The sequence below is a fragment of the Myxocyprinus asiaticus genome, chromosome 40, assembly GCF_019703515.2.
Source record: "Myxocyprinus asiaticus isolate MX2 ecotype Aquarium Trade chromosome 40, UBuf_Myxa_2, whole genome shotgun sequence".
Taxonomy (NCBI): domain Eukaryota; kingdom Metazoa; phylum Chordata; class Actinopteri; order Cypriniformes; family Catostomidae; genus Myxocyprinus; species Myxocyprinus asiaticus.
In genome coordinates this window covers 40,839,619-40,851,300 of record NC_059383.1, presented here as the reverse complement: position 1 = coordinate 40,851,300, position 11,682 = coordinate 40,839,619, and the positions used below count along the sequence as shown (strand labels likewise).

Genomic DNA, 11,682 nt, shown 5'->3' with positions numbered 1-11,682 from the left:
GAGCTGTTAGACATCTCATTTCCTCTCATTTCCTCCTTCAAAGTCTATCTGAGAATCTGCTGCTTAATAACAGCTCTACTGTGATTTAATACTTCGTGTAATTTTCACGAGATGTTATAATTCCTCATGATTTCTTTTAACTCTCCAAAAAACACAAACAGATTCGGAGCACCACAAAGGTAAGAGTGAATCAAATGATCCTGAACTTTGACCCAAAACCTCCCCTGATATGATCCCTAAATCTAAACCGTGTTCATCAAATGAATGTTAGACTTCATCAGTGGCTTCTGAAGCTCACTTGTACCACCTCTGTCCATGTGTGAACTTCCACCACAACAAGTGAATTAAATAACGATTCATGCCTATAGACTGCTTCACAACACAAGTCAAAATTCACCCTGTGACAAAGCAACATCCTTTTACAAGACCACTCTTTTATTCTCTTATTTCTTGCTGAAAAACTCACTGACTAATAAGATTAAGGCATTGAAATGATTGACTGGTGTGTGTTTCATGGTTGACGAGACACTGATAACAATTCGTTTCACACTCGGAGTGGCCCTTACAAAAATGGAGAGTTCACTGCAAATTTGCCACCGATCATTTTCACATGCAAATGAGCTTTGCGGCAAACTTGTGTCAAATTGTCCATTGTTACCAAAGCTTTGCCGGAGGTTCACCACTACCGGTGAAGAGCTGCAAACTTCTGGCAAACATTTGCGGCTAGTTTAGATATTTTGTACGGGTTAGCCACGCCCCCTCAATCCAAAACCCCGCCCTCCAAAGATAATTTTGAGGGCAAAACTGAGCAAAAGAGCAGTATTGTTTGTAACGCCCTCAACTAACAAACATTATGAATTATAGACTCAATAATCCGCTTCAAATGGGGCCTGGGTAGCTCAGCGAGTATTGACGCTGACTATCACCCCTGGAGTCACGAGTTCGAATCCAGGGTGTGCTGAGTGACTCCAGCCAGGTCTCCTAAGCAACCAAATTGGCCCGGTTGCTAGGGAGGGTAGAGTCACATGGGGTAACCTCCTCGTGGTCGTGATTAGTGGTTCTCACTCTCAATGGGGCGTGTGGTAAGTTGTGCGTGGATCGTGGAGAGTAGCATGAGTCTCCACATGCTGTGAGTCTCCGCGGTGTCATGCACAACGAGTCACGTGATAAGATGCGCGGATTGACGGTCTCAGAAGCGGAGACAACTGAGACTTGTCCTCCACCACCCGGACTGAGGCGAGTAACCGCGCCACCACGAGGACCTACTAAGTAGTGGGAATTGGGCATTCCAAATTGGGGAGAAAAGGGATAAAAAAATAAATAAAATAATCCACTTCAATTGAGAACAAGCAAAATGATTGACAGGTGAAAAGCGGCAAAGTCCGCGGATACATTTTTGTTTGCTGTTTACAAAGTCTACAGCTGTCACAGAGACCGGTGAGATATCCCAGGACACTTACGGCACCTTTAAAGTCTGCCGCTCTGTTTTACAGGATGGGACCTTTGTTTTTAAGTTTCTTGCAGACATGAATCTACATGAAACAAAATCTGTTTTTGTGAAGTGTGTAATTTTTGCAGCACTAGCACATAATGACTGTTTTCAAAGAGGTTTCCCGAACACTTCTCCTCGTCTGCCATTGGTCGTGTATCTGTTATTGTGTGTCTGTGATGTCACAGGAATCGGCGACAGACCTTCAGTCTCCAGTGACTCCTGAGAGCATCAACGGAACAGATGAGCAAGTGACACCTGATGCCGCGTTTAACGCCGAGAGCCGCGCGGAGCCAAACGCTGTACCATTTCCTCACAGGTGACCAGAGACACACCTGACTGTTATTAGTGCTGTTTATTTAGCCAAACGTCACTCTTACTGTTGCTCATAGTGATTCGATCAAACCTCGAACAGTAAGTGTGAAACTTTCCAGACAGGAATGATCCCTTGTTGAGGTGAGGTGTGCTCTTGCTTTACTAAAACATCACACATTTTCCATAGACTTACTAGTTTTTAGATGAATGTTATTGAAATAAAGCTGCAGTACATACTACATCAATTCAACATCACAGCCAACTTATTCATGGTTCTGTTAGAAGTGTGTTGTGTCTCTTTCAGCCTGTACATATGTCCTGCCAGTGTAAAAGTCGATCTGCTTGGAAACGAAAGCGCTCCAGTGTAGTTCAGACTCTCCATGTGTCGATTAATGCATTCATCTATATTTCATACTCCACCGGCCGCTCTGGACACTAAAGCATTAAATTAAAACACTGTGTTAGACAAACATTAAATATGAATGGAAATGCACTTAAATCACTTCAGGAAAAGCTCTTAGAGCGAGTCTGCGTCTCTGACAATCGCATTACACGATTTTGGCAGCAAAGCTTTACTTGTTTATGTTTATTATTGTGGAGTCACAGTAGATTGATGAATTTCTGTTAAAATCACAGAGTATCAAACGAAGTGAGAAACTCTCATTTAACAAACACTCTTGATATAAAGGGACTTATGGTGACACTAATAGCAGAGTGGATGGATTCAGAGACTGTTTGCTTTGTTTTGTTCATGCAGCTCGACATCCATCACTAAACACTGGGAGGCGGAGCTCGCGACACTGAAGGGAAACAACGCCAAATTAACGGCAACGCTGCTCGAGTCCACCGCTAACGTCAAACAGTGGAAACAGCAGCTGGCAGCGTATCAGGAGGAGGCCGAGAGACTGCACAAACGGGTCAAAGATCAAACACAGCGCAAATAACTAACGTGGGAAAAATGTGGTCTCAGACTTTTGGACCCCACTGTACATGCAGTGCATCTGGAAAGTATTCACAGCGCTTCACTTTTTCCACATTTTGTTATGTTACAGCCTTATTCCAAAATAAATTAAATTCATTATTTTCCTCAAAATACTACAAACAATACCCCATAATGGCAACGTGAAAGAAGTTTGTTTGAAATCTTTGCAAATTTATTAAAAATAAAAAATGAAAAAAATGACATGTATATAAGTATTCACAGCCTTTGCCATGACACTCAAAATTGAGCTCAGGTGCATCCTGTTTCCACTGATCATCCTTGAGATGTTTCTACAACTTGATTGGAGTCCACCTGTGGTAAATTCAGTCGATTGGACATGATTTGGAAAGGCACACACCTGTCTATATAAGGTCCCACAGTTAACAGTGCATGTCAGAGCACAAATCAAGCCATGAAGTCCAAGGAATTGTCTGAAGACCTCCGAGACAGGATTGTATTGAGGCACAGATCTGGGGAAGGGTACAGAAAAATTTCTACAGCATTGAAGGTCCCAATGAGCACAGTGGCCTCCATCATCTGTAAATGGAAGAAGTTTGGAACCACCAGGACTCTTCCTAGAGCTGGCCGCCCGGCCAAACTGAGCGATCGGGGGAGAAGGGCCTTAGTCAGGGAGGTGACCAAGAACCAGATGGTCACTCTGACAGAGCTCCAGCATTCCTCTGTGGAGAGAGGAGAACCTTCCAGAAGAACAACCATCTCTGCAGCACTCCACCAATCAGGCCTGTATGGTAGAGTGGCCAGACGGAAGCCACTCCTCAGTAAAAGACACATGACAGCCCGCCTGGAGTTTGCCAAAAGGCACCTGAAGGACTCTCAGACCATGAGAAACAAAGATTGAACTCTTTGGCCTGAATGGCAAGCATCATGTCTGGAGGAAAGCAGGCACCGCTCATCACCTGGCCAATACCATCCCTACAGTGAAGCATGGTGGTGGCAGCATCATGCTGTGGGGATGTTTTTCAGCGGCAGGAACTGGGAGACTAGTCAGGATCGAGGGAAAGATGAATGCAGCAATGTACAGAGACATCCTTGATGAAAACCTGCTCCAGAGCGCTCTGGACCTCAGACTGGGGTGAAGGTTCATCTTCCAACAGGACAACGACCCTAAGCACACAGCCAAGATAACAAAGGAGTGGCTCTGGGACAACTCTGTGAATGTCCTTGAGTGGCCCAGCCAGAGCCCAGACTTGAACCCGATTGAACATCTCTGGAGAGATCTGAAAATGGCTGTGCACCGACGCTCCCCATCCAACCTGATGGAGCTTGAGAGGTCCTGCAAAGAAGAATGGGAGAAACTGCCCAAAAATAGGTGTGCCAAGCTTGTAGCATCATACTCAAAAAGATTGAGGCTGTAATTGGTGCCAAAGGTGCTTCAACAAAGTATTGAGCAAAGGCTGTGAATACTTATGTACATGTGATTTTTTTTTCGTTTTTTATTTTTAATACATTTGCAAAGATTTCAAACAAACTTCTTTCATGTTGTCATTATGGGGTATTGTTTGTAGAATTTTGAGGAAAATAATGAATTTAATCCATTTTGGAATAAGGCTGTAACATAACAAAATGTGGAAAAAGTGAAGCGCTGTGAATACTTTCTGGATGCACTGTAAAATTAACACATTCATGAAAACATTCTGAAATTGAACTAATATTTATTTTACTCAGTATGTACTCGCTGGTGCTAACAATAATAACAATAGAGGAATATCAGCCAACATACTGGTCTATCACTAGTTCTGCAATGTGGAAGTATTCTCGAAGGCAGCAGAGGCGTCGACTGTTGGTCCGTAACTGTACGTGATGATCACATGATTCTCTGTGTTTGTCAGGTGACAGAGCTGGAGTGTGTTAGTGGACAAACAACAGGCATCAAAACACAGAAAACTGAACTGAATCAGACCATTGAAGAACTTGAAGCCGAACTCAAAGCCAAGGAGGAGGTCAGATTCCCACTACTAACAACCGTTTAACTGATTCATACCTGAAACTGTTTGAGTACTGAGTGAATTTCATCCTCACAGGAACTGGAGAAGCTGAAAGAGGAAGTTGAAAATGCAAACCAGCTGCAAACACAGAAAGATTCACTTACACAGAAGCTGCAGGTAAACAAACCTCAAGACGAGTGATACTGTTTTTTTTTTTTTCTTTTTGGGATATTTCCCCTTTTTCTCCCAATTTGGAATGCCCAATTCCCAGTGCACTCTAAGTGCTCGTGGTCGCATAGTGATTTGCCTCAGTCCGGGTGGCGGAGGACGAATCCCAGTTGCCTCCGCGTCTGAGACCGTCAACCCGCGCATCTTATCACGTGGCTTGTTGAGCGCGTTGCCATGGAGACGTAGCGCATGTGGAGGCTTCATGCCATCCACCGCGGCATCCACGCACAACTCACCACACGCCCCACCGAGAACAAACCACATTATAGCAACCACGAGGAGATTACCCCATGTGACTCTACCCTCCCTAGCAACCGGCCAATTTGGTTGGTTAGGAGACCTGGCTGGAGTCACTCAGCACGCCCTTGGATTTGAACTAGCGAACTAGCGAACTCCAGGGGTGGTAGCCAGCGTATTTTACCACTGAGCTACCCAGGCCCCCGACGAGTGATACTGTTAAAACAATTACATCATTAAACAATTAAAACAAAATCAATTACATACCCTAACCCCTATTCTATATATGTATATATACTGTATATTAGGGCTGTCGATTTAACGCATTAATTCAGTGCGATTAATTATATAAAAAAAATAATGCAATTAATCATGTCCCCGGACTGTATTAAGGAATATTCCTTCCATCAGAGCAATTCAAGCTTGTAGTACCACCTGTTTTCTGCAGGGGGCAGTAAGTGAAACTCCAGCTGAATAGTCAACGTGCAGCTTATACAGAGAACAAACCACACTTACTGACAGCAGACAGCACAAGATGAGAACACATTCATGCGTTCAATCACTGCTTGATGGAGCACAAATCCAAACGCAGGGATCTCAAGATGTGTTTTTCTAAGTTTCAAATATGTTTAACTTGACACAGCGACCTAAAAATGGTATGTTTATGACACGACAACCGTGACGCTCCAAAAGCGAAGACCCCTATTGTAATCGCTAGTGTTCTTATTATTATTCTTCTGCCAAGCGAGTCTATGGCAACCCATAGAACCGTATGCAGGAAAGTTATGAAATTTTGCACACAGCTAGAGGACAGTCTGAACTGATACCACAGCAAATTTGGAGTCTGTGATTCAAACCCTTTAGCGCCACCAAAAGGTCAAATTTCACTCATGTTTATGCTAATAACTCTTGAACTGTAAGTCCTAGAGACAAAATTATTTTTCCCGATTCCTGAGCTCACGGCAAGTCGAATACATACCTCGGTTTCGATTTCCGCCTGATTAGATTTTCTGCCATTTTGAATGTAAAGGGAACAAGTTTTTTCGCTACTTCTCCTACAATTTTTGTCCGATTTCCACCAAAATTGTTTAAAAGCGATCGTGAGATAGCCTTACACAAAATGTATCACTTTTTTTTCGATGTTTGAAATCATTCCTGAGAAATGGCTTCACGAAGGTGATGGTGAGCACGCCAAAATGGACTTCATACTGTATCTCCGCATCACTTTGACGGATTGTGACAAAGCTTGGTACGTGTCATTGCCATCATGTCTTGAGGTCACCTGCAGCATTTCGCCCCACTGCGCCCTACTGGTCAGGAGATAGCATAAATGGCTATTTTTGACTTATAACTCTTGAACACTTTGGCCAAAAATGATAAAACTGCTCTCTTTAGATTCAGTGAAACATTCCGAGTCAAACGATACCCAATTTTCCCATCTCGGACATTTTGGCCGTTGGCCATTTTGAATTTTGTTGCAAAATGCTGTATTTTATGAATGCATTGGCGTATTGTTATGAAACTTTGTATGTGTCATCAGGAACATGCCCTGAAGGTGCCTGAGAAGTTTGGGTCCTGCACCACCTAGTGGTGGAAAAATTAATTTTTTTGTAACTTTGTGAGCTTATAACTTTTAGTGGCGTTGGTCTGTTTTCACAAAACTGGTCTCGTTAAGTTCGGGAGGACTTGCCGAGCGCAACGATACCATATTTGCTATGGTTCGCCTTATGGCCTGTTGCCACTTCGAAAATAGTTCCGAAACTACTTTAGCAAATTGCTTCAAAGCCGTTAGTCCGATCGGAACGAAACCACCAAAATAAGAAGCGTCATTATTAAATTTCTTAAGATAAAAGAGAACAAAACAAAAACAGGCCGATGAATTTTAAAAGTGGTCTCTGCTTTTACGTAAATTGATATAACTCTTAAGTGAAATGAGATATTTTCAACAAACTTGACACACTTATATAAGGGCTCAGCCTGATAACACACAAAAAAGATGTGGGGTTTGGCCATTTGGTGGCGCTATAACAGGGAACAATATGAAAGTGGCTCTAAATATAGAAACACTGGTCCGATTAATTTCAAAATTTGCATGCAGTGTCTTTGTGGGAGTTGCCATCATTGATCATGAGGACAGTTGCGTATATTGAGAAACATGGCAGCCATTGCCTAATCATCAACAAATTTGACATTGAGCACACCAAAATGGACTTGAAGCTGTATGTCTGCATTTTTGTGAGACTGGTCTTGTTAGATTGTGTGGGTCATGCAGAGAACAATGGTTGGCCATGATTTGATTTTATGTAAACGTTTGTTGTTGCTATTACAACTCTAACTTTTGTCCAATCAATATGAAATTGAAATCTGCTGATTATTTGCAGACCATGCCTGAAAATATTAGCCAAAAAGTTTTTGTTGTGTAGAATTGTTTCATAAACAAATTTGAAAGTACCAAATTTATAAAAAATACCAAAGAGGAATTAAGGCTGTTGCATTTGCTTAGTAAAATGAAAATATTTTAGGAGCTTGCCCTGAGGGGTCATTGTGAATTCTGGATGCCCTGTAGTAAAAAATGGCTAAATGTGCTTGCTTGAAATATTTCAATCAATTAGACAAATTGTTTTCGATTAAGTTACTGTTATGGAAATAATCAAAACTTTTTTTTTGTTTAAATTGGTTTAAACTAAATATTGCATAGATGTCTATAAATGTATTGCATATAACTCTATGGATGTAAAAACTGACTTTTCCAATTTTTTCCAAAAAATCCTACAAAGTGCTTGAGAGTACACAAAACAATGTATAGTGTGCAATGTTGCACTTAACTCCCTCTGCACATCCTTGAGTAAAAACTCTTTATCAATGTACTAATAGCCAAAAGAGCAAGCACTTTTGTTCTGCCGATGATAGAGATTTTAATGTGCACGCAAATAAAACAGTAGTGTATCTACAGTAGTGTATCTTGAGAAACATGGCCATAGATGTTTGGTTTTTTATCTTTAACTCTTACAGCATTCATCACAATTCTAACTTAAAATGTGTCACGCTGCTTCTTTCACTGCTCATGCTGCCGATAATTGCTGCTTGCAGCTATATTTATTATTATTATTTTTTAATAATATATTATAATTATTTAAATATAACTATTTACAAGTATTTAGTCATTACATATTGAATTATTGTTATTTGAGGGGCTTTCTTAGCAAAAATGTATATATGCGATGAATTGCGATTAATTAATCTGCAGACCATGTAATGAATTTGATTAAAAATGTTAATTGATTGACAGTCCTAATATATATATAAGGGGCCAGGAGCATGTAATAAGTTTACAATTACAAAATACAAAAGTCCCCGCATACACAAGTCATGTGTGTTACCATTGGATTGCTCAGAATCAGAACGCTTCACAGAACCTCATCAGTTTGTTACATCAAATAACAAGATGAAACCTGAAAACCTCCATGTTGCGAATGAGCGCCACCTTGAGGTAATGCTGTAGAAATAAGAATATGAAAGTGTTTCACATAGCACTTAAATAGAAAGTCATTTAACAAGCTCCCGTTCTCTGGAATGTGAGCATGCAGTTTATTTAGTTGCCCTAACACCACAGTTTAAATGATTATCAAAAGATAAGTGAAATATGATCTCTGTAAGACAAGAAAGACAAACGTCTGATGTCTGCCCTTATCTTTGCTTCTGTAAGCCCCAAATAGCCACAAATTCTATATCAACTCTTACCGTTTTCTTTCAAATGAGCCATTGTTCACTTGTCTGTGAGCTTGTTTGAGTAAATAATCCAATGTTGTGTCTCAGATGTTGAGAACTAAATATGCAGTTCAGCAGAAAAAGCATGATAAACAAGTCATCTGCAAAATATGTCCTCAACTATTGTGTTTAATGTTCCTTGTCTGTCTCTTTCTTCTGCGTTAGGATCTTTACTACTGCAGCCACTGTGAGAACTTTGCAGTGCGATTCTGAAGATATTGTTGACTTTTGTAATACAAATTATGCTTATGTTCCTCATTTGTAAGTCTCTTTGGATAAAAGCGTCTGTTAAATGACTAAATGTATTGATGATGAAATGTTATACTAGATTGAGCTTCTAGTCCACTCAGAGGCCGAGATATTCGATGAAACATTGGGGAAGGTGCTTGCAATCAGAAATAGACTGGATGTGTGTGTGCTCAGCTGCGTTACTGTGCCAACTACATTTCAGATCTGTATATAGTAATGGAAGGTGACTGAGAAAACATGCATTTTCCTAATACTTGCTGCCATCTCGTGGAATGATCTGGCATTTTTGCAGGGAGTTAGAGCACATATAACCAGAATTACATGCTTATAAAGTTTGGACAACAACAAAAAAATTGATTAACAAAATTAGATTGTCATAAGATTGTAAACATACAATAATAGAAATCTTTTCTTGAAATTTGAGTTTTTTTCTGTAAAAAGGAGACCTATTTTTTTGCCATTAGAGCACTGTATGTGCGTATGGGTGTGAAAAATTGCTGCTTTTTTTGGCTTGCATTTGCAGAGTTGAAGAGGTAAAAGCTGAAGTTTGTCATTTCTGCAGCACTAGCATCACAAAATGAAATTGCAAAAATAAACTTGGTTTTCAAAGAGACTGAAAACAGATAGTCCCGCCCCCAACTCGCACTGTTGGTTGAGTCAGTGTTGGTGGGACCTGACAATGTTCTGAAAATGGCACAGAGTTACACTTTTAAGTGAAATCAACCTACAAATTGTTGACTTACAGTTGACTCTGGATATTAAGCTGATATACAGTTGAAGTCAGAAGTTTACAAACACTTTGGTCGAAGTCAAACTATAGTTTTGGCAAGTTGTTTATGACATCTACTTTGTGCATGACGAGTAATTTTTCCAACGATTGTTTACAGACAGATCGTTTCACTTTTAATTGACTATATCACAATTCCAGTGGGTCAGAAGTTTACATACACTAAGTTAACTGTGCCTTTAAGCAGCTTGGAAAATTCCAGAAAATGATGTCAAGCCTTTAGACAATTAGCCAATTAGCTTCTGATAGGAGGTGTACTGAACTGGAGGAGTACCTGTGGATGTATTTTAAGGCCTTTCTTCAAACTCAGTGCCTCTTTGCTTGACATCATGGGAAAATCAAAATAAATCAGCCAAGACCTCAGAAAAAAACTGTGGACCTCCACAAGTCTGGTTCATCCTTGGGAGCAATTTCCAAATGCCTGAAGGTACCACGTTCATCTGTACAAACAATAGTATGCAAGTATAAACACCATGGGACCACACAGCCATCATACCGCTCAGGAAGGAGATGCATTCTGTCTCCTAGAGATGAACGTAGTTTGGTGCAAAAAGTGCAAATCAATCCCAGAACAACAGCAAAGAACCTTGTGAAGATGCTGGAGGAAACAGGTAGACAAGTATCTATATCCACAGTAAAACGAGTCCTAAATTGACATAACCTGAAAGGCTGCTCAGTAAGGAAGAAGCCACTGCTCCAAAACCACCATAAAGAAGTCAGACTACAGTCTGCAAGTGCACATGGGGGACAAAGATCTTACTTTCTGAAGAAATGTCCTCTGGTCTGATGAAACAAAAATTGATCTGTTTGGCCATAATGACCATCGTTATGTTTGGAGGAAAAAGGGTGAGGCTTGCAAGCTGAAGAACACCATCCCAACCGTGAAGCATGGGGGTGACAGCATCATGTTGTGGGGGTGCTTTGCTGCAGGAGGGACTGGTGCACTTCACAAAATAGATGGCATCATGAGGAAGGAAAATGATGTGGATATATTGAAGCAACATCTCAAGACATCAGACAGGAAGTTAAAGCTCGGTCGCAAATGGGTCTTCCAAATGGACAATGACCCCAAGCATACCTCCAAAGTTGTGGCAAAATGGCTTAAGGACAACAAAGTCAAGGTATTGGAGTGGCCATCACAAAGCCCTGACCTCAGTCCGATAGAAAATTTGTGGGCAGAACTGAAAAAGCGTGTGCGAGCAAGGAGGCCTACAAACCTGACTCAGTTACACCAGTTCTGTCTGGAGGAATGGGACAAAATTCCAGCAACTTATTGTGAGAAGCTTGTGGAAGGATACCCAAAACATTTGACCCAAGTTAAAGAATTTAAAGTCAATGCTACCAAATACTAACAAAGTGTATGTAAACTTCTGACCCACTGGGAATGTGATGAAAGAAATAAAAGCTGAAATAAATCATTCTCTCTACTATTATTCTGACATTTCACATTCTTAAAATAAAGTAGTGATCCTAACTGACCTAAGACAGGGAATGTTTTCTACCATTAAATGTCTGGAATTGTGAAAAACTGAGTTTAAATGTATTTGGCTAAAGTGTATGTAAACATCTGACTTCAACTGTACAAGGAATAATTTTAACATTGAAACAGATTACACACATCAGCTTTATGAAACGTAGAAAGTGTATCGCATTTACAATGCTGAATAATTTTATTTCACCA

The 11,682-nt window shown here is 40.6% G+C and overlaps 1 protein-coding gene across 2 annotated transcripts in view; it reads left to right on the top strand.

Annotated features, from left to right (window-relative positions):
• The window catches only part of LOC127430863 (homer protein homolog 1-like), a 33,437-nt gene that overhangs the window by 15,495 nt on the left and 6,260 nt on the right, over positions 1 to 11,682 (top strand). For both annotated transcript variants that reach the window (XM_051680991.1, XM_051680990.1), the window contains exons 5-8: positions 1,678 to 1,808; positions 2,562 to 2,721; positions 4,637 to 4,747; positions 4,829 to 4,909. In XM_051680991.1, the coding sequence (XP_051536951.1) occupies positions 1,678 to 1,808; positions 2,562 to 2,721; positions 4,637 to 4,747; positions 4,829 to 4,909 (483 nt within the window). The remainder of the gene's footprint in view (positions 1 to 1,677; positions 1,809 to 2,561; positions 2,722 to 4,636; positions 4,748 to 4,828; positions 4,910 to 11,682) is intronic.